At 41.3% G+C, this 24703-nt stretch overlaps 1 protein-coding gene across 1 annotated transcript in view; it reads right to left on the bottom strand.

Moving 5' to 3' along the window:
• RAB5B (RAB5B, member RAS oncogene family) overlaps positions 1-24703 on the bottom strand; it is a 111683-nt gene that overhangs the window by 51725 nt on the left and 35255 nt on the right. Inside the window, exons 3-5 of the mRNA XM_073613961.1 lie at positions 23165-23316; positions 8700-8822; positions 17-110 (exon numbers count right to left, since the gene is read on the bottom strand). Coding sequence (XP_073470062.1) covers positions 17-110; positions 8700-8822; positions 23165-23316 — 369 coding nt within the window. The remainder of the gene's footprint in view (positions 1-16; positions 111-8699; positions 8823-23164; positions 23317-24703) is intronic.

Here is a 24703-nt window from a genome sequence, read left to right as displayed (position 1 = left end):
ATACTGCAGTCTTTACCTATTGCAAGAAACAGGTCATTGACATTCATGGCTGTTTTGGCGGAGGTTTCCATAAATAACAGGCTGTTGTCATCCGCATACGCCTGAGCTTCCTGTAAAGGACAAAAGGGAAAGAGCTTTAAGGGTCAATGACTCCCAAGTTACTTGGTAGGCAGTAAACGTGTATAAGTGTAGATAACTATTAAGTATGTAGATTTCCTACAATACAGTCAACACTTAATGCCACGATACATAATGTTCAATCGGGTTTACTGAAGTTTCAGCAATACGAGGAAAAAAAAACAAAAAAAACGGGGGAACAATGTAACTAAAAGGCAACGTATCGTAGCTTTTTGTATCTTCAACCTTATGCAAATTACCTAAAACAACTTACCCAGTTTGGTTTAATCGCTTTTTTTAATCTACAAATATTCTGTCTCAAGAAAACTCAACAAAAACGGTTAAAACTTATCAGCAGGGCCCCGATTAATACTATTGACAGCAGATTGTTAGAGATTTTCTAACTCATGAATGGTTTATTGTATCAACTTTTTCATTACAAATACTGTACTGGTGACCCCACAATAGGGATAAAACTTTTTCGCAGAAGAGAGTTTAATAAGACTCGTGGCCACTCATTACAATTAGAAGAAAAGAGGTTTAACCTTAAACTACGTAGAGGGTTCTTTACTGTAAGAGCGGCAAGGATGTGGAATTCCCTTCCACAGGCGGTGGTCTCAGCGGGGAGCATTGATAGCTTCAAGAAACTATTAGATAATCACCTGAATGACCGCAATATACAGGGATATGTAATGTAATACTGACACATAATCACACACATAGGTTGGACTTGATGGACTTGTGTCTTTTTTCAACCTCACCTACTATGTAACTATGTAAATATTACAAAAAAATACTCCATAATAATCTCAAATCTTTTATCGGTATTAAAATCTTGTCACCAATAGCTCTTATATTGATGCTTGAAAACCAAAACCCTCCTGACGATGACATCTTCAGTTAAAGAAGAGTTCCAGTTGTGTTTGTGTTTATTAAAAGTCAGCAGCTACAATAAGTGTAGCTGCTGACTTTTAATAAACACACACACTCATCTGTCCCACGATGCCGTCGCCCGAACCCTTGCTTCTCTCCTCCTCTCCGCAGAGACGGCAGCACAATCTACCACAGAAGGCAGTATACACAGTATAACCAACATCACCTAAAAATCTAAAAGGTAAATAGCTGCGCTACATAACAAAACAGTATATTAAATTTATATAGTAATTCATAACCATACACGTACTTAAATAAAACTGAGACACCACCCAGTGAAACAGCAGTGACAGTGAATTACAAAAGCTCATAGCAAAGTCCAGATGAACACAATAATGTAAATGTTAAAAGTGTAATCCGTAGTATTTCAGTAATGTTACGCCACTAGATCTTCACACCGCACCACATGAGAGTGTGCCACATCTTCCTCATTAAGTTTAGACTCACCAGATTAATTTTAACCTCCGGGATCCCTGGAAAAAGTTAATTTACATTATTGTGTTCATTTTGGACTTTGCTATGAACTTTTGTAATTCACTGTCACTGATATTTCACTGGGTGGTATTTCAGTTTTATTTGTTTAAGTACGTGTAAAGTTATGAATTACTATATACATTTACTACACTCCGGGCCGTTGCTACCACTAGGCAAACTAGGCAGCTACCTAGGGCGCAGTCACAGCCATGACTCATGGACAACTCTGACATTCCAGTTAAAATGAAAATGGTTACGGCACTGAAGTGAATCATAACAGACACACAGTCAGAGAGATTCCTCCCCCCACCTCCTCCAGGAAGTCAGGGGATTCCTGCCTGTTTTCTGATTGGTCAGTGCTAAATGAGGGGACGTGGCTACCAAAGGGACGCCAGCCCACCTTGGCCTGATCAGTGGTGGGAGCACGTTAGGAGATGAAGGAGGGTGCAGCTTTGCTGTCTTAACAGCGCACCCGTTATAAGGACCACACAGCCCGGAGTGTGAAGAGCGGCTGCTGTGGATCCAACTGAAGCAAGGAATAGCAGGGGCGGACTGTCACTGAGACACAGAGCCAAGCAGAGAGAGCCCAGTCAGAGGACAGAGATCTGGAGTGAGTGTGGTGGAGGCCAGACCCGGCCTAAGTTTAAGCGGTCACTCAGAGCAGACTGTGAAGTCCAGAGCCAGCCACTGGACCCAGTCAGGCCAGAGGACTCTGGTATTTAAATTTGCTGACCTGACATAGTCATCTACCATATCATCTCCATCCTGCACACAGTCATCTCCATCCTACATTCATCTCAGACTAACTAACCACACCCCTTTAAGCCCCACCCAATATATAGCATACTTCAAACCACTCCACTTTTTATTTTCCATGTTACTTGTGGGGGGGGCGGGGTTTGTGCAAGTAACTGGTTTTGCCTAGGGCGCAAATAGTCTAGCACCAGCTCTGACTAAACTATTTTGTTATATACCTTTTAGATGAAGTTGTTTATATGTTTTTTTTATTTTAAAGTGGCAGCAGATTATTAAAGTGTAACTAAACCCAGGAGCCTGCATTCACCATATCTAGTCTCCCACAGTACACAAAACATGGAAATGCAATAGTTTTAGTAAATATATGAATGAATGATTTGTAAAGCGCTGCAAATGCGAACTGAATCGCCTCAAGGTGCTAAACTGCTAAATACCTGTTCTCATCAGCAGTATATAGAAGTCTTGTGACTTCTATCAGTACCTGGTAAAGCTTGTAGGAGGAGTTTTCATAAGGATGCAGGGCCCATGACCCTCTTGTCTGGACAGTGCTGATTGGCCCTGTGCTGATCACATGCACTTTCCCAATGAAAAAAAAAAAATCTCTACCAATACACACCAAACTGAGCATGTGCAGCCTGACTCCAAAGTTCTGTCTTATCCGGACCTGTTCTGGAGTCAGTGGAAGAAGAGGAGGATCTGTGCATACAGTATCAAGAAGCCTTTTTATACAATGCAGAGGATTAACCCCTTAGGTTGCACAGTGAGTAAAATAAGCATGCTTTACTGCATTTCCAAACTCATTTTACTGTTGTGGGTTTAGTAACACTTTAATTAACACATATTATTTACTGGATTTTCTGTGGCGCATTGGTGGGATTGGTGGCATATGAGCACTTAGAACACAGAACCTGGGACTAGTATATACAGTATACATGCAAACAGGCTCCTTCCTGTATAACCACAATTTACATTTTTCCAATCTTCATAAGTTAGCTTCTATGGACAGTGATTTTGAAGCATTAATTTGATCTAATTTGAAAATGGAAAGCGCAATCTCTAACATTTTGTCATCTAAAGGGATGTTAGGTCCTACTGACCTATTTATCTAAACACTGGTGTTTAACACTTTCAATGTGGAGATTGGTGGACTGTAGATATATATTCCTAAGGTTTGCTACATGAATAGGAGTGATGTACATGGAGCTTCTCTCATCCTTTCCACTCACTGCAAATTTCCCAGACAGGATCTGTCAGACTGAAAATTATAGCCTTCCTGCAGTCCTCTATTGACATAGAACACCAACAACACTGCTGTTGTCCACTGACCATGTGATCTTTGTTATTGCTTTATGTTATATAGGAGTATGTGGTAGCAAGCAATGTTTAGTAGTTTTTTTACTCAAAATGATATGCCTTGTTAAGCTTCCATACACCTTAATCTGTGGCCCTGCATAAACTAGGTGTGATTAAAAAAAAAAAAAAAAGAAAATCAAAGAATAACATAAAAGCCATTGAATAAAGCAGAATTATATTAACCAACACAGCAACATGGGCTTGCATGCTTTAATCCCAAAGATGTTCCAATGGCTATGAATTCACACTCCAGAAATGTTTTTTTTCCTGCAGGGGTTCCTTAAGTTCTTTCAATAAATACAAGTCACTGGTGATCAGGTTTGGGTGGGTGTTCCACAATTTCACACTTTCCTTGCTTGACGGCATCTATTGTGAAAGTTCAGACCTGTAAACCAGCTGTGTTGCCTATACAGAATGAGCCTCTGCATCAAAACTTGGCCCGTTTTGTTTTTCTTCATAGTCTCCAATGCTTTCAGAACGTTTTTGTGTGCCAAGACCCTTTAATGGTTTCTCCACATTCTAAATAAAGCAACGAGGAGCATTCCTTCTACATGACAGAAAAGTAAAGCTATCATTTTCCTGTGGACTCCAGGAAAATGCAATGAGTATTCCTTCTACATGACAGAAAAGTAAAGCCATCATTTTCCTGTGAACTCTGAGTCACAAAATGTCCTAAGAAGGCAGTACAGTGGTTGATTGAGATATCTGCCTTGCAATACTGGGGTCACTGGTTTGAATCCTGACCAGGACACTATCTGCATGGAATTTGCATGTTCTCCCTGTGTTTGTGTGGATTTTTTGTACTCCAGCTTGCGCTCACACTCTAAAGACGTGCTGGTAGGCAAATTGGCTCCTGTCTAAAGCTTAATACACACGGAGTTCTTTTTTGTTCAATCCAGCGGGTTGAACGAAAAAAACCTGTCAGCTTTGGTCGGAGCCGCTGCACTAATGATCCAACATTAGTACTGCGACCTCCCCCGCTGAGCTGTTTTGTTCTGACAGGGGGGTGGCCCCCCTGCCAGAACACTCCAGTCAGCGCCCTCAGCCATCGGCTGAGAGCGCGGATCGAAAGTCGGTCGGCTGCTGCTTTTCCAGCATGCTCATTCAACAGAAGCCGGCTTCTGTCGGACCGGGTGCCATGCACATGGGCTGAATGTCAGATGTTTTTTATTCAACCAGCAGATTGTGTACCGATGTTGCTCAGCATTCAGCCCATGTGGGGCTTTAAAGTGTATAATAATATACAATGTATTGTATAATAATAATAAAAAATAGTAAGCACATACTTAGTTGACTTGTCTCAAAACAAATGATCCAAGTTTTATCCACAGTTATGTGTTATGTCAAAAAATTTGCTGTATCATGTTTTCATTGGCCCAAAGTTTGGTCAAAATGTTCAATTGTATTGCCTTATCCTGTGTCATTATGGGTATGCAAGGTGGTACCCATCATGCAGAGAGCTATAGAAAATGCTAAGAGTCGCTGAAACATGGCAGAATGCGATTTGCCAGTTCACCTATACCAAGCTTCTATTTTAGAGATCATTTCTGCAATCATGTTTGTTGTTGGGTGCATACAGCATGAACCATCCTTGCACAATGTTAGGTCCCTTCTTTTGGGCAAACTTTTCTTTGAGACAAAAATATTTCTACATGAATATCCACACAGAAGCCCATCATAAAATCTATCAAAATGCCAAGAAACTTTGATAACAGTAAGAAATGCAATTACCTTATTTAACCATAAAATATGAAGGCATAGGTTACAAGCCGTTTAACAATTCTCATCTCGGGAGGGAATTTACTACTTTATATACCCTGGATGGAGGTGGCCATCGTGGTAAAGGCAGAAGTTTGTAGGAAGCAGCCCAGCATCACCAAAACCCACTACAAATCCCCCAAGACTAGCAGACAGAGGCAGCAGTGCCTGAGATCCCACACTGCAGATATACAGCTTTGGGACAGTAGACACAGGATTGTCAATATACACTCACATGCAAGGAAGTTCATTGCTATTTTTCTGGAAGCAGTAAATGAAAGCAGACATTTGTCAGGGTACTTCTTAGGCACAGTTAACATTTCTAGGAGGTTGTCTTATCAGACAGCAAATATTCAGCTCAGGTCCACTTTTGCTGTGAGCAAGAATAATTATTGGCAGTCTGATATTTATTTTGGATTATCCAAAATTTGTATGAGGAAACACTAAAAAGGGTTGTGCAAGACTGGATACACAATTTTATCCCGTATTTATATCCAATTGTGGGAGCGATGTATGATAAATGAATAAAAAGAAACACTGTTAGAAAGTTTTTATTAAATTGTTGGTTAATTTTTTTTTTTTTGCTTATAAATTGGTTAATTGATCTGTACTGTACCATTTTTAATTATAATGCAAAAAGAAAGTATATAACCCAATCATAATTCCTGTCACCAGTGCACCGTTCACTTCCTAATAGAAGCTTAAAGCCCAATTCTGGGCAGAAAAAATATTCCTTGCATTAAGGCTGCAGCCCACTGCTTGATGATGCCAGGACCCTAGATCACAAAAGCATTGGCGTGCGGCGGAAGCTGTGGGGACCGGTCTAGCTGTGGGGAAGAGCGAAGGTTCGGGTGTACTTCTGTTTATTTTTCCCCTAGACATAAACAGGCAAACTTTTAATTTTCCTGGAGTTGTATCCATATCCTCTACCTTGTGCTTCCGTTATACAGCTTAAAGTGGAGTTCCACCCACTTTTACAACTCTTCAGCATCCCTCACTAAACTGTGCACTGTAAACAAATTGGATATTTTTTAATATTTTTTCTCAGCACCTACTGTATATCTGCTGTATTAATTTTTCACTTCCTCCTCCCTGGCCGCAGCCCATCGCATCATTTCCTGTTTGCAATGCCTTCTGGGAAGGGGCGGTAACTTCCTCTGAAACTGCCGTTGCTATGGAAATCTGACCTGAAACCTATTACACTGCTTGTGCTGCACTGAGCATGTGCGAGATCTGCAAGGATGAGATCCAGGAAGAAATACAGTCTGGCTTCAGATGCCCACACTTAAGATGGCCACGGCCTGCTGTAAGTTTATAGAATAACAAACTACTGCTATAAACTAACAAAACAGACCTTAGTTTACAGACTAATTTTACTAGAATACATTAAGCTTGTGCATTATTGGGGTATTTTTATTTAAAAAGTATAATTTCGGCCGGAACACCACTTTAACTGTCAGCCCCAGTGGTTGCAGGAAATGAGCCCAGAGATATTAGAAACACTAAAGAGTTAAACACATGCATGGTAATACTTAATGTACACCGTTATGCCCTGTACACACGGTCGGACATTCCGACAACAAAATCCATGGATTTTTTCCGACGGATGTTGGCTCAAACTTGTCTTGCATACACACAGTCACACAAAGTTGTCGGAAAATCCGATCGTTCTGAACGCGGTGACGTAAAACACGTACGTCGGGACTATAAACAGGGCAGTAGCCAATAACTTTCATCTCTTAATTTATTCTGAGCATGCGTGGCACTTTGTGCATCGGATTTGTGTACACACAATCGGAATTTCCGACAACGGATTTTGTTGTCGGAAAATTTTATAGCAAGCTCTCAAACTTTGTATGTCGGAAATTTCTATGGAAAATGTGTGACGGAGCCTACACACGGTCGGAATTTCCGACAACAAGGTCCTATCACACATTTTCCCATCGGAAAATCCTATCGTGTGTACAGGGCATTACAGTCTACTGAGCACCCTTATTGGGTCTATAAAATATTTTCAGGTGGTTAGACAGATTAACAGATAGTTGTTTAGCACAGGTACAGAAAGGGAGCTTTAATGTCCATATAAAATGTACAACTCCAATTCCAAAAAAGTTGGGACGCTGTGTAAAATCTACATAGAAAACAAAATGCAATGAGTGTGTTCACAGACAATGATTTGTGGAAGTATTCCTGAGCCCGTGCAGTGATGTCCATTACAGAATCATTCCAATTTTAATGCAGTGCCTTCTGACAGCCCCAAGATCACAGCATTCCAATATTGCCTTTCGGCCTTGTCCTATGCGCATAGAGATTTCTCCAGATTCTCTGAATCTTTTGAGGATATTATGTACTGTAGATGATGATGTATTTAAAGCAAAATTTCACCCAAAAGAGAAATTCTGTTTTTTCCGCCTACCCACCCCGCACCTGACTTATGGCTGTATTCTTTTTTTTGTTTTTTTTTGTTTTTTTGGGGGGGGGGGGGGGGTTACTTGTTTTGACAGGTACCTATTCCTAATTCCCCTCGGATCGCCTAGGCGATCTGAGCAGGAGTTCGCAAACCCCACCCCCGCAGCCTTTTGGAACACATCACAGGGCCCAGATAGCTGCAGAACCATTCACGACGTGCAGCTCATGCATTGTGAAGCTTGCCTTAGTAAACATGCCAGCACTGGGGACCTGAACACTGGTAAAGAACCGGCCCGTGTGAGGATGGCATTGGATTCCTGGACAGGTAAGTGTGCTTTTATTAACAGTCAGCAGCTACAGTATTCGTTTTTCATACAGCATTCATACATTATTCTGAAATTGTTCAATGATTTTTAGACGCAGCTTTTCATAGATTGGTGGACTTCTGCCCATCTTTACTTCTGAGACACTCATGCATACTAGCACATTATAACGTAAACCGCATGGAGGCCACATTTATATTTTTTAATTCAAGAGTTTACTAACACTTTAAAGTTCACCTTCTGGCAGCCATGCAACAGCATACTACATAGATAATGAGTGTGCAACCCCTGTTTGCATGATTATTCCAAAAGTCTGCACAGAGCCTAAAGGGAATATTAGAAATATCCACTGAAGTATCATTTCACCTACTGCAAGGAATAGAATACTGGCCAAGATTGCGAAGGCATTTTTCTTCAATTACAACACTGTGACTGACTGATAGCAGACATACTCTTCTACTTAGAACGTTGCCTGCTAAAAGTTTGCCAAGTTTTTTTTTCTAAACACCCATCAAAAAAAAAAAAAAAAAAAAAAAAAAACACTGCAAAATTGATTTTAATAGGAAGAATACTCACTTCATATTCAACCATGCGCTTATTAGTAAGGTCCGCCTTGTTGCCCGAGAGCGCAATCACGATGTTTGGACTGGCTTGTCTCTGCAGTTCTTTAACCCATGTCTTTGCTCTGGCAAACGTCTCCTATGACAACACAACAAATCAAAAAGGTGAAAAAGGCAGCTAAAAGAGTCTTGGGAAAAAAGGCTATGAATATTTAATTAACGGGATGACAGTTATGAATTGTTACCATCCATGTCCTTACATTACCCACAATAAAAGAAAAAAAGTCATAAACATTCAAATGATAAACATTGACAACTTTCAACAGCTCATGGTGATAACGACTCACTTTCCCACAAATAAAGTCCAAAGAAACACTGCATGCATTAAAGCTGTCATTTAGCTGGAATATATGGGCTGCCATTGATTCTGATGACCTTTTCCAGCAACAGTTTGTTCCATATGACATGAAATATGACAACCTGGCTGCAGTGCATGAAACAATGGAAATGTATTATAAACGAGGATCAAAGTAAGTTTATCAGATAATAACAAGGCTCCCTTATATGATTACATATGATAATTTAGTTTAGTATCAGCACATAGGAGGATTAGAGTACATTATAAATGCAACCCCCCCCCCCGGCTAGTAACACACAGCCCCCCCAGGCAAGTAAAAAAAAAGCAATACAAACCCAGCACTACCTAAACTATTTGAATGTCTAATCAAAGTCCATTTTAGGGTTGTACCAATACCACTTTAAATCCGAGTACAAGTTCCGATCATTTTTTTCAAGTACTCGCCGATACCGATTACCGATCCTTTTTTTAATGTTGTGCGACAGTGGCACTAACATGCAGCACTGATGGGCACTAATGGGTGGCACGGATGAGGCGTGGACGGTGTCAGTGTTTTTTTTATTTATTTTTTAATTATTTTTACAATTTAACCTTTATTCCTTTATTCCTTTATTTATAACAGCCCTGTGGGGGGGGGGGGGGGGGGGGTGGTTGGTGAGATATCAGGGGTCTACACAGACCCGACATCTCCCCTTTGAGACAGGGAAAGGGACTGAGGGCACAGATTCCCCAGTCCTTTTCTCTGCAGTTTCAGCTGCACTGAAGATGAATGGACAGGAGACAGCGGCACAGATTACGACGCTCAGTTATGCATGGACAGTGCACTCGGAAAAGGAAGGAGCCGGTCAATGACAGATTTACCGACTCCTCCCTCCGCTCTCCATCCTGACAGATCTGGGACGAGGGACCGGAGGAGGGCATATGGAGCCGGAGAGAGGGAGGAGGATACCGCTGAGAGGGAGGAGGACACTGGAGAGAGAGAGGAGGAGCCAAGGACCCAGTGAGAGTGAGGATACCTGAGAGAGGAAGGAGGGCCCGGTGACCCAGAGAGAGGAAGGTGGACCCAGAGGAGGGGACAGGGGACAGTGGGGGGTGATCGGTGTGGTGGTGGGGGCAGTTAAAAGCACCGATCTCCCTGTATAGCTTTCAATAATGCACCTGACAGCTGCGGGAGTGAGAGGAGGAGAAGCTATAAAAAGCTATACAGGGAGATTGGTACTTGTAACTGCCCCCACCACCGCACCGATCACCTGTGAGGCTACCCGGCCCCCCTCCTGAGCTTGCGGACGCCTGGTCCGATACAACAGGTATCGAAGCATTTGCACAAGTACCAATGCTTGTTATCTGTACCGATACTAGTATCGGTGCAGCAACCCTAGTCCATACAAAGGACATAAACAAGAAAAAAAAGTCCCAATAAGCAACCAAGTAAAGCGTAAAACCATGTACTAAACTTTATCTTCTCCTTTAAGTCAAACCCAACAAAACGCATCAGAAGGGGACATCAGACGCACGCTGGAGCTGGAAGTGCTGTGGTAGCCATCTTGGAAGAGGTTTTGTACATGGTTTTCCCCTCTAAATGCTTACATTTAACTTATTTTGAAATAAAGGTTTTAAATGATAAAATACTGCACTGTGGTCCTTCTAAAATCTTTCTTCTGGCTATAGGAGGATACTGGATGGAGAATGGAAGGTGGAAAGTGGATTACATTTTACTGCGCCTATATAGCCCCTCTTCTCTGTAAGCTGTGGAGTTTGGTAAGGTTCATACTTTTCACTGGAGTGACACACATGTGGTAGATGGTTATTACGGAAGCACAGAGGTGGAAGGAACCACTTACAAAATGGAAGCTTTTATTGGTGCATGGTAAATGTGAGCACAATTTTGATATTTTGGAATGCGATTCAAAGAGGTATCACATTATTTTAGTGATTGTGTTTCCTGGGTTTGTTCATCGGTATATGAGGACATTATTGGAGCGATATTTGAAAAGAGTAAGAGTAGATGGCCAAAGGGGGAGGTGGTGTGCATGAAAGAACACCGAGTTGGTGGCACTTATTCACTTGGTTTGGTGACATTGTTGTTTTGGAATATACTACACTATATATTCTATTTTGTTTTTGCTGTTTAAATGTATGTCAAGGTAATGAGGTGGTGATAAGAAGAGAAGAAGTGGATGAAATGAAGACTTATTAGAACAACTTTTGTTGCAGATTCCTGAAAAAAATCCCATGGGAGTGGTTTCATAATTATCTGTCAGCTGTGCAGCTGCAGAGCACTAATAAGGAAATCTGCTGGGTCTGCATCCCTTTAGGCTTCATGTACACGGGACGTTTTTACAAACTCTCCTAAACGATTTAACATGACAGATAGTGACGCCCACGTTTAAACTGTCCGTTTTCCCGCATTTACATGCCGCGTTTGCATTTAGCAGCGTTTTTAGCCAAAATAAAAACCGCCTGTAAACAAAAACGTGGCTAAACACGAATGGTCGTGTTTAGCCGAGTTCAGGGGCAGTTGAAAAAACTCCCAACTGCTCTTGAATGTCCATTTACCAGCAGCAGTGTACATGAGGCCTAAGATGTGTTCCTACTGAAAGTATCTTTCCAAAAATTACGTTTTTGTTGCACGGGATGCCTGAAATCTGACTTGTATCTAAAGGCCCGTACACACGATCGGACTTTTTGACAACAAACATGAAAATTAGCTGTTTTGGAGCAACATCCGACTGTGTGTACGCTCCATCGGACAAACTTTTTCTGTTTCCATCAGACTTTTGTTGGCTGTGCGAACGCACAAACTTTCTGGCAACAAAAGTCCGATGGAGCAAGTCCGATCGTGTGTACACAAAAGCATCGGAGACATTTTCCTATTGCGGCCAGTGCGAGAGGGAATTCCCCTCTGGGGGCATACCAGACGAAAAAACGGCATGGGGGTCCCCCCCAAATCCATACCAGACCCTTATCCGAGCACGCAGCCTGGCTGGTCAGGAAAAGGGGTGGGGATGAGCGAGCGCCCCCCCCCCCCCTCCTGAGCTGTACCAGGCCACATGCCCGCAACATGGGGGGGTTCTTTGGGGGAGGGGGGGCGCCCTGCGGCCCCCCCCCACCCCAAAGCACCTTGTCCCCATGTTGATGAGGACAGGGGCCTCTTTCCGACAACCCTGGCCTTTGGTTGTCGGGGTCTGCGGGTGGGGGGGCTTATCAGAATCCGGGAGCCCCCTTTAATAAGGGGGCCCCCGGATCCCGGCCCCCCACCCTATGTGAATGAGTATGGGGTACATCGTACCCCTACCCATTCACCTAGGGGAAAAAAGTGTCAATAAAAAAACAGTACACAGGTTTTTAAAGTAATTTATTAGGCAGCTTCGGGGGTCTTCTTCCGACTTTGGGGGTCTTCCGACTTCGGGGGTCTCCCCCCTCCCCAAAGCACCCACGCCCCCATGTAGAGGGCATGCGGCCTGGTACGGCTCAGGAGGGGGGGGGGCTCTCTCGTCCCCATCCCACTTCCTGACCGTCCGGGCTGCGTGCTCGGATAAGGGTCTGGTATGGATTTGGGGGGGACCCCCACGCCATTTTTTTCGGCATAGGGGGTTCCCCTTAAAACCCATACCAGATCTAGGGGCCTGGTATGACCCTGGAGGGGAACCCTTGCCGGTTTTTTATTTAAAATTTGGCGTGGAGTTTCCCCTCAAGATTCATACCAAACACAGTGCCCAGCATTGGCTGGGATCCAGTGTGAACCCGGCTCGCACGGTGTCAATCTCGCCGATAAAAGTGGCGAGATTCACACAATATCAGACAACATTACAGAAGTTGACCAAAGGGTGGTGGTAAAGAGCTGAAAAACCACGTGATTTGATGAAAGTTGGCTGGAAAAGTCCTGCCGTCTGTATGTAATACAAACTTATGGCCAACGCCCTTTGTACAAAAATCCAAGGGAAAGTTTGTACAAAGTCTTAACCTGTGTATGGGGCTTAAGGCAGACTTCTGGGAAAATTGATGAGCCAATCACACAAGCGGAAAATGATGTTTCTGGGGTGTGTCCAGTACACATTGTGTACAGAACAACTCCAGGTAGCCATATTGCAATGCATTTTCAGAAAATTACAGCAGCTGCAGATAGAAAAGGAAAGGAAATTTTTAATAATATTCAACTACAATATGACTAGTGTCGCAAATATATGTGCTATATTATATTTTGTTTATTTGCTATTTTTTTTCCCCACGAAAGTGGAGTTACCCTTTAAAAGAACCATTACTGAAACTGCAAAAGGATCAAATATATAAAGCCTCAGTAGTATAGGTAAATAGTCCATATTAACAGTTATGTTTCAGGTCACCACAGACCCTTATAAAGTTTGCTCTAAGCTTGAAAAGTTTCAGGAAAGGAATATTTTCTGCAAGTACTTTCCCTCTCTGGTGCCCCGAGGTTGCTGATGCTGCACTAGGTTTGATAAGGGTGATATGTGACTCAGCACTGATCATATAATACATACTCTGACAAAGTGTGGCAAAATGGAAACTTAACACCTATAAATATTATCAGACTCATTTTGTATATCTGTGAAACAATTTTGAGAAATAATCAACATGTGATTAAAGTATATAAAAGTTTTGGATTAGACCCCTGTCAGTTTTTATTGCTGTCTGTGCCCCTGTTAGGGAGATTCACCCTCTGCTTGTCCTGTTTACTATTATTGAAAGTAGGAGTAAGGCCCCTTTTACACTTGTGCGACCTGAAAGTCGTGGGATATTGCCGCAATTTTTTGCCGTGACTTTGCCGCAATTTTAAGCAATGCCTGTGTAAACATGAGATCTATGGACCTCAAATCGCATCAAAGTCGGACCAAAAGTAGTGCAGGGACTACTTTGAAGTCGCTGAGACTTGAAGTCGCACACTCATTGGAAAACATGGGGAACGACTTGTCATGTAACTTTGCAGTCCCACAAGTGTGAAAGGGGCCTAAAAGAAAATTCTACAGTTTGGGTTGTCCCCAGAAAAGTAGTGGGAAACTCTACCAATGGGGATACTAGTTCTGGTGACGTGGGGGGCCCCCAAGAGAGTACCTTCATTTGCAAGGATTTCCTCTCACTTCCGGTTTTAAAAATAAAAATAATATGGTTGCATAGGTGTGCACACCCTTATTAATACTTTGTTGAAGCACCGTTTGGTTTTATTACAGCACTCAGTCTTTTTGGGCATGAGTCTATCAGCATGGCACATCTTGACATGGCAATATTTGCCCACTCTTCTTTCAAAAACATTCTAAATCTTACAGATTGCGAGGGCATCACCTGTGCCCAGCCCTCTTCAGATCACCCCACAGGTTTTCAATCAGACTCAGGTCTGGGCTCTGGCTGGCCCATTCCAAAACTTTAATTTTCGTCTGGTGAAGCCATTCCTTTGTTGATTTGGATGTATGCTTTGGATAGTTGTCATGCTAAAAGAACCTCCTCATGTTCAGCTTTCCAGCAGAAGCCTGAAGGTTTTGTGCCAATATTGACTTGTATTTGGAACTGTTCATAATTCCCTCTACCTTGACTAAGGCCCCAGTTCCAGCTGAAGAAAAACAGCCCCAAAGAATGATGCTGCCACCACCATGCTTCACTGTGGGTATGGTGCTCTTTTGGTGATGTGCAGTGTTGTTTTTGCACCAAACATATCTTTTGGTATAATGACCAAAAAGTTCAACCTTGGTTTCATCAGACCATAACACATTTTCCCACATGCTTTTGGGAGGCGTCAGATGTGTTTTTACAAAATGTAGCCAGGCTTGGATGTTTTTCTTAGTAAGAAAGGGCTTCCATCTTGCCACTCTACCCCACAGCCCAGTCATATGAAGAATGCGGGAAATTGTTGTCACATGTACCACACAGCCAATACTTTCCAGATATTCCTGCAGCTCCTTTAATGTTGCTGTAGGCCTCTTGGAAGCCTCCATGACCAGTTTTCTTCTCGTCTTTTCATCAATTTTGGAGGCACGTCCAGTCCTTTGTAATGTCACTGCTGTGCCATATTTTCTCCATTTAATGATGACTGTCTTCACTGTGTTCCATGGTATATCTAATGCCTTGGAAATTCTTTTGTACCCTTCTCCTGATAGCTTTTAACAACAAGATCCCTCTGATGCTTTGGAAGCTCTCTGCGGGACATGGCTTTTGCAGTAGGATGTGACTAAGAAAATGTCAGGAAAGACCTACTAGAACAGCTATACTTTACTTGGGGTTAATGAGAGGCACTTTAAAATGATGGTATGTGTGTACTGACTCCTATTTAACATGAGTTTGAATGTGATTGCTTAATGCTGAACACAGCTACATACCCAGTTATAAGAGGGTGTGCACACTTATGCAACGATGCTATTTTAGTTTTTTAGTTTTACCCCCCCCCACAAAATATTTCAGTTTGTTTTTCAATTGAGTTGTACAGTTTATAGGTCACATTAAAGTTGGAAAAAGTTCTGAAATGATTTATCTTGGTCTCATTTTTTTACATCACAGAAAACTGCCATTTTAGACTTTTTATATCCACTGTACATAGAAGGGATGCAAAAACTGTGATAATCAAAAAAAAAAATGTGGATTGCGGCTGCTCTAATTAATGGCAGGACCAAAAAACTGACATCAAATATTGTGAGAAGCAGCACTGATCAAAACTACTAAAACAATGCTACATTGTGAGGAAATATGATCATAGATTAAAAAAAAAAAAAAAAATCAAAACAATTATATCACACAACTATAGTGAACAGTATATATATATATATATATATATATATATATATATATATATATATATATATATATATATATATATATATATATATATATATATATATATATATATATATGCAAAACATGAAAGTGCAAAGTGCTTTAAAGTGGATGTAAACCCCACAAAAAAATTTTCATTAAGACTCATATCTGTTACAGCAGAGGATGTAATTTCATCTGTGCCCAGTCTTGCCACGAAGAGTTAATGCAGCTCTGAGCAATCCTCTCATCTTTCCTCAAGATAAAAACACACACAGAGAAATAGGTGTCTGCTTCTTCCCCCTTGCTGTGAGTGACAGGTGATTTCCTTATTTCATGCACTAGTGTAAGAGAGGCATTCTGTGTACTTCACCCCCCCCCCCCCTCTTTTCTTCGCCAGCTCTCCCAGGATTGGCTGCTCTACACCTCAGCATGATTGGGCATGCTGAAGTCATGTGGTGACTTTCCTGGGTTTTGACTGGATGTTAGTGATCATGGGGCATAATCCACGAGACCAGCAGAAGTTCAGTGTAAGAAATATCGATGCCTGGCCAAGGGGAGTGTAGAGATGTGCAGGGAGTCTACTGACATCACAACTCTGCCCACCGAGCCCTGGACAGCAGACCCGCAGAATCTGGAGTATTGCAGGGCTCCAAACAGCTAAAGGAGAGATATTTGACAGATAAGGATACATGCTGGAGGCATGTATATCCTTAGAGATCAGCACTATGGAAGTAATTTAGAAATGATGAGAGAGGGTTTACATCCACTTTAAATGAAAAAGTTAATGAATCCAAAAAATACAATAAAGTCCATGAATAGTAGTGCTCCAAACAATGTGTGAGCAAAACTGAAAAAATTATGAATAGAATAGTAAAAATATGTTAGTGCTAAAAATTCATAAGTGAAAGAACAGTTCTTCAGTAAACGATATGTAGTGGTGACATTCAGTGATATCTTGTATGCTGATTCAATGTGACAATAACACCCAAGTGAAATCCTCCACCAAACATACCAAACTGACTCACCAGATCCAATAGCTGGTAAAATTATAAACCAGCAACTGCCTTTTTGCAATCAATGCTTGAATCAGAAGTGCTTGTTAGCAAAAGTACAAGGTCCTCTCCTCTCCAATAAGTCATGCCATGGTTCCCACAGACATAAGGGAAGGAAGAAGGAAGCTCTGATAGTTCCAAATCGCCTCCAGCCGCTATGGTTCGTATGTGAGCTGCAAGTGCAATCCTGGACTGCGTGTTGACGTCAGCGTCCTAGCCCTGCCCTACGAGTTTCATCATACGATATCTTCCCGGGGTGACTGGAGGCAATTTGGAACACATTTATGCCTAGAATCCCTAGTGTCGGGTCTGACACTTGTAATATGTGAGTGTATTTTTTTTTAGGTTTTAAATAAACTTTTTAATAAGCGTTATTACACTACCGGAGCTTCCTTCTTCCTTCCCTTATGTCTGTGGGAACCATGGCATGACTTATTGGAGAGGACCTTGTACTTTTGCTAACAAGCACTTCTGATTCAAGCATTGATTGCAAAAAGGCAGTTGCTGGTTTATAATTGTACCAGCTATTGGATCTGGTGAGTCAGTTTGACACGTCGTTTGTAGGATTTCACTCGGGTGGTGTTGTCACATTGAATTAGCATACAAGATATCACTGAATGTCACCACTACATATTGGTTACTGTTTTTTTTTCACTTTTAATTAATTTTTAGCACTAACATATTTCTACTATTATATTCATATTTCAGTTTTGCTCACGTATTGTTTGGAGCACTACTTTTCATGGGCTTCATTATATTTTTTGGATTTATGAACTATTTCATTTAAAGCACTTTGCACTTTAATGTTTTGAATATATATTAACTGTTCACTATAGTTGTGTGATATAATTGTTTTGATGATTTTTGTTATCTATGATCATATTTCCTCACAATGTTGCATGTATAGGGTGTCTTAGTAGTTTTGATCAGCACTGCTTCTCACAAATTTTTTATTTCAATTGTAATTTCTCACAGGCATGCATGTGGCAGGGTGACCACGCAGCAGCCAGTCCGGTCACCTAAAAAACAGGAAGCACCTGAACAAGGACCTTCATTACAGAATAAAAAGGTATTATTTTAATGAAAACTGCACATTTAAAAATAGTGAACATTACTTTTTTCATTTTTACAAAGTGTAACTTCATTTGGTAAATATAACATTTGTGAATAGGCAAGATTTTTAATGCAGAAGAGACAAACTACAGTGAGGAAAATTAGTATTTGTTCCCCTGCAGATTTTGTAAGTTTGACCACAGAAATGAAGGGCCTATAAATTTTCACCATATGTGTATTTTAAATATTAGAGACAGAAAACCGACCAAAAATCCAGAAAAAACATGATACAAATGTTATAAATTGAGTTGCAGTTCAATGACTAAAAAAAATAATTGATCCCCAAGCAAAACATGACTTGTTACTTGGTTTAGAAACCCTTGTTGGCATGTACAGAGGTCAGACATTCCTTGTAGTTGATTACCAGGTTTGCACATATCTCAGAAGAGATTTTGGTCCACTCTTCTTTACAGATCTTCTCTAAACCCTTAAGGTTTCTTGGCTGTCGCTTGGCAATTCAAAGTTTCAGCTCCATACTCCATAATGTGATTCTTCTTGAGCCACTCCTTTGTTGCCTTAGCGGTATGTTTTGGGTCACTGTCATGCTGGAAGACTCACCATCAGTGTTCTGGCTGAGGGAAGAAGAAAGAGCTACATTTTGGTCTAATCTGACCACAGCACTTTCCCCCAATCCTTCTCTGAATCATTTATATGTTCACTGGCAGACTTCAGATGGGCTTGTACATGCCCAGGATTGCAGGATTTCAATTCAAGGTGGCGTACTGTGTTACCAATGGTTTGTTTGGTGACTGTGGTCCCAACTGCCTTGAGATTATTCACAAGCTCCTCCCGTGTAGTTCTGGGCCGATTCCTCACTTTTCTCATGATCCTCCTTAACCCATGAGGCAAAATCTTTCATGGAGCTCCAGACGAGGGCGATTGACTGTATTTCTTCTATTTGCAAATAACTGCGCCAACAGTTGTCTCCTCCTCATTCCAAGCTTGTGCAGGTTTACAATCTTGTCTCTGACGTTCTTTGGCAGCTTGCTGTTGCCCATGATGGAGGGTTTGAATGGAAGAAAGATTCTGTTGACAGGTGTCTTTTATACACATAATGAGTTGTTGTTAGGAGCACCTTCTTAAATTGACAAGATTAATCTGTGTACCACATGATCACATACTGTAGCCAGTCTGTGGGAGCCAGAATTATTGTTGGTTGGTAGGGGATCAAATACTTATATTACTCACTGAACTGCAACTCCATTTATAACATTTGTATCATGTGTTTTTTCTGGAACCTTGGTTGATATTTTATCTCTATCATTAAAATACGCCTATAACAATTAAAGACCCTTAATTTCTTTGTAAGTGGACAAACTTTAAAAATCTGCAGGGGATCAAATAATTATTTTCCCAACTGTATGACCCTTTTGCAAAAAAGGTGTCCTTACTGGCTTGTTCACAGTGTACAAAATGTCTGAAGATCAGGACCTGAAAAAAGACTGGCTGAAGATGTTAGTGTCCAGTGAGGATGTTCCTGAAATAACAGCATGGCAGGAATTTTACGCTTTCTTATTTATAAAACTAGCTAAAAAATTTGACAAGCCTTATTGCTCTTACACAGTGGAATGGGAAAACTTGTCCTGGCAACCCCTCCCCCACCACCTTTTTATACCCATTCTACCTTCTCCCTTCTCACCCCACCAACTTTCCTCCCCATTCATTTTCTTGAATCTTTATCTGTTTAAGTTCTTTACTCTTCAATATACAAGATGATGATGGTGCTATCCTCTCCACTCTACCAGACATTACAAATGTGAAAATTGTTTTCTAATTGATATGAATCACAACTTTATATGTTTAACGTCTTAGCTTTCTAAACCTCGTACACTGTACTGTTATGTTTATCACTTATTCTGGTATGAAGAATTCAAAATAAAGTATTTTTAAAAAGTTGACTTTACAATACAAACAAAAATGGTTTTAGGGCAAATTTTCTTCATGATTTTTTTTTATTTTTTTATTTTTTATCTTTACTTCTAATATAATCTTTGTTTAACAAATAAACATTTACACATGGCAGAGCCTTCCTGGACCATTATGGGTGGAATAGAATGATTAGTCTACCCTCAAGTTGTAAAGCGCTACGTAAACTGTTGGCGCTATATAAATACTGCATAATAATAATAATAATTAGTCATCTCTGCAAGACATGAAAAGGCTACAGCTCCATCTACTGGATAAAAATACACTAACATGCCAAATTTTTACATCTACCCGACACAAGATCTTTTTAGGAGTGTTACACATAAAAGCAGTTGACACAATCAAGACAATAGACCAGTATGTAAATTTCACACCAGTAGGACATATTTGGTATATATGGCCAGCATAGACAATATAGTAAGTGAGCATCAGGCTTGAAATAAATATTGAAAAACCATGTGATACAAGCCCAGAATGCTATTCTTAAAGAATACGTCAAAAATGTTTTCAGTCCCATGCCTATCCAAATAAATAAATCTAAGTTTGCAAAGGAGACTATACAAATGATTAGTTTTCACTGAAAAAAACTTTTTTTTTCCGTTTTAGATAAGGTAGGGATCAACTCCTTTCAGGTGTGCTGTTGTGGAGATTTCACTTCACATTCTGACCCAGAGAATTGCAGGCAGCAATAGAGCCCTCCCAAAGCAATGGGATATCCTATCTTAGGGCCCATTGCATTTTGGTGTGCTGCATTCATAATAGTGGGCTGCAATGCTCCTCAATGCATAAAAAAATAGGTTATGTCTGCATTTCTTACCAGCTAATGCAAAACACAAGAAGACAATGCACTGCATGTGTGTTTTGGAGATGTGTTGGGGTGCTAATCACAATGGCATTTAGCACATTACCACAATGCAACTGTCTAAGGTGTGCCCTTAGATAGATGTCACTGAAACATGTGTCCCCATTAGATTTCTTCTTGCCTTCATTTCTGGTGACAAGTAAAACATTTGGGATCTCCCATCACTTTCTGTACTAGACAATGGTCAATGGGCCCATTTGTGAGGATAAATCTCTCCAGCAGGTACAAAGACAGCAATAAATCCCTGACAGATGTTCTATCCCTTCAGATTCGATCCAAAACTAAAACAACAAATTGGGCTCTACACACACTTTAAACCGTTAGTTCACATTTATATAAAAAAAAAAATTACCTATGCATTCCAGCTTGTCTAGAAAAAAGCAGTCCTCAGGTAAAAAAAAGCTATATGGCATTGGCCATGTGCAGCTTTCCCCAGCCTGTCTGCAAATCTTAAGTGGACAACCCCTGCAAGCGGAATGATGCATGGCCCCATTAGTACAGGAATGAGTGACCTTGTGGAAAACCTGCACATGCGCCGGGTGCTCTCACTACCTCTGTCCTATAACGCTCAGGTCAGCCACAGGTTTTGAACAAGCTAGAACGTTCCTGCACTTAAGGAGCCAAGCATTCATTACCCTTCGTGCCCTGAAAGGTATAAGGGATGGGGAGGGTCACTCACTCTAGAAGTTTGTTTGACAGGTGGCCGTGAACACAGCCAATGGGTATGCCTCGCAATTTAGGCATCTTTTATAAAGGCACACTTTTAAAAGGACACTAAAAACTTTTTTTTTTTTTTTTTTTTAATCTATTCGGGTATGCATGCTTAGCTCTCAAAAAAGTACCTTTTATTGCTCCCAGTATCCTACAAATTCCTTTTTTATCTCGCTGTTGTAATCTGATTTCCTGAGAGTATGGCTACATTCCCCCATGGTCCCACTGGCTGTAGGAACATAGTCACACTCTCTTGCTCACTCCAGAGACAGGCTAGGGAATATGAACTATGGGACTTGTAGTGTGCAAGGATCAGTACACATACCCACAACTAATGTGCACTGCTTGTTTGTTAACAAAAATAAGTGGGGTGGGGCGCAGAAGCAGAGGTCCAGGAGCTCACAGAGGACATTACAAGAGAACAGTAAAAACACAAACGGAAACAACTTAATGAAAAATAGGATACAGGGTCATTAAGTAGTGGAAGTGTATGAATTATTTTTTAAGGAAAAGTGTTTCACTTGTTCAGTGTCTCTTTATTATACTAGAGAAGCTGAAATGCATAAATAATTTTGGAAAGGTAAACTAACCCTTTAACCCCTTCAGATCCACGCTATAGCCGAATGACGTCCTCCCCTTTGCACACTCCCTGTGCGCGCTGTGATCACGAGTCAATGAGACTCGGGTGATCACAGATCGGAGTAAGGGGTCAAGCCCAGCCCCTTACCACGTGATCAGCTGTCAGCCAATGACAGCTGATCACATGATGTAAACAGAAGATCCATAATCAAATTTTTTTTTCTTCTCACGCTGACAGCGTGAGGAGAAGAAAAACCAATCACCAGCTTCTGTTGAAGGGACATCGGTCCCGAAGAGGAAGAGGCGAAGCCACCTCATCTGTGCCCACCAGTACCGCCTGCCAGTGCCCACAGCCACGAATCAGTGCACACCAGTACATAAAAGTGGCAGCAATCAGTGCTACCTATCAATGCCCACGAGTGCCACCTATCAATGCCCACCAGTGGTGCCAATCAGTGCCACCTAGCAGTGCTGCCTATCAGTGTCACTTACCAGTGCCCATCACTGCCACCTATTAGTGCCCTTCAGTGCCACCTATCAACGCCCTTCAGTGCCACCTCTCAGTGCACACCAATGCCACCTATCAGTGCCCACCAGTGCCGCCTTATCAGTGCAGCCTATCAGTGCCCATCAGTGCAGTCTCATCAGCGTACATCAGTGCAGCCTCATCAGCGTACATCAGTGCAGCCTCATCAGCGTACATCAGTGTAGCCTCATCAGCGTACATCAGTGTAGCCTCATCAGCGTACATCAGTGTAGCCTCATCAGCGTACATCAGTGTAGCCTCATCAGCGTGCATCAGTGTAGCCTCATCAGCGTACATCAATTAAGGAGAAAATTGGTCTGGGCAGGAGGAGGGTTTAGGTGCCCAGTAAGCAAGTGGTTAAATAAAATATTTTCAAATCATTTCAAAATACTAATAATTAATTTATTAGTGAAATGGTTTTACAAAGTTTGATCTGTATTTATTAACTCATTATACAAGTTCCAATTTATATTTCTGCCACATATTTACGCATTCCCCTGATATATTTAAGTTTAAATTTGTCTGGAGTCTGTAAATCATATTACATGATACATGAAAAGCAATTACTCCTGCTTTCAAAATAAAAAAAAATTACCTGGTTGGTGATGTCATAGACCACAATGGCAGCTTGTGCGCCCCTATAGTACATAGGAGCCAGACTGTGATATCGTTCTTGTCCCGCTGTGTCCCAGATCTCAAATTTTACCGTTGTGTCATCCAGGCAAACCGACTGTGTGAGAAATGCAGCTAAAGAGAAAAAGAGCAGAAAATAAATATGTAAAAGGATCACAATTATATTTTATACTATTATATACTATAATATACTATTCTATTATTATACTTCATAGAGAACTAATGGTTTATGAAGCATGTATACAGGCAGTATAAACTTAAAAGTGGAAATTCAGCCCAAAACTAAAATCTCGAAATCTACAACTAACCTATCTAGCCCTGTAAAGCAAAAATCACTATGCATACTTTTACTGAAGCCGCTCCAGTCTCCAGAGGTGGAAGCTGTGTGCAGGAGACAGCTGGCAACGGCTGGGAAATGACTGTGAAGTGACATCACCTATTACCACCTCTTCTGCACGCACCTACACAGAGAAGCCACTGCTGACAGCTCAGCATGGGACTGGACCGTCCTCAGAAATTGTATTTATAGCGATTTTTGCTTTACAGGGCTAGATAGGTTGGTCTTAGATTTTGGCTGCAAGTAGATTTAGAGATTTTAGTTTTAGGCTGAACTTCTACTTTAGGTGGTATTACGGGCTAAGCTTTTTTTTTCTAAAAATGATAAACAAGTTCATACTCACCAGCTCTGTGCAGTGGTTTTACACAGAGCAGCCCCGATCTTCCTCTTCTCGGGTCCCTCACCAACGCTCCTGACCCCTGCCTCCTGCACAGTGCCCCCAGAGAAAGCAGCTTGCATTGGGGGTACTCGAAGAGGCTCGCTCCCAAACCGCTGCTCTGTGTGTGTCCATTGAGACACGAAGTTGCGGCTTAGCTCCACCCCCTATCTCTCCTCATTGGCTCACTGACTTTAATTGACAGCAGCAGAAGCCAATGGCACCCACTGCTGTCGCAGCCAATAAGGAGGGAGAGTCCCCGGAGAGCTGAGGCTCTCATGCACATCGCTGGACCGAGAAGGGACTCCACTAAGTATTAGGCTGGATTCACACCTATGTAGTTTTAGTGCTTTTTGCAGATTTGCACTACAGTCCATTTAACATGGTTTCAATGGAACACATTCTGTAGTGCAAATCTGAAAAATGCAAAAAGCACTAAAATTGCATAGGTGGTCATCCACCCTTAGGGGGGCTACTGCAAAGGTTTTTTACCTTAATGCATATAATGCATTAAAGCAGAACTTTGCCAATAACAACTTGATAAAAAATAATGTTCTTTAGCAAGGAACATACATTCCACATTAATAATTATGTTATAAAAACATTAGCATGTGTTGTAAATTGCTTCCAGCATAGCTCCTATTTCTTCTTACTGGAGGCTGCCATTTTGCTGAAGCCTAGAGCCCCTGAACAGCAGAACTAAACCCATTCATTTAACAGTTTAAAAAAACGTTTTCATTTTTGGAATGCCATTACTGCTAACTGTCACATATGCCTGTGTCTTCAAC

This window comes from Aquarana catesbeiana, linkage group LG02 (assembly GCF_042186555.1).
Source record: "Aquarana catesbeiana isolate 2022-GZ linkage group LG02, ASM4218655v1, whole genome shotgun sequence".
NCBI lineage: Eukaryota > Metazoa > Chordata > Amphibia > Anura > Ranidae > Aquarana > Aquarana catesbeiana.
This window is presented reverse-complemented; position numbering and strand designations above follow the sequence as displayed.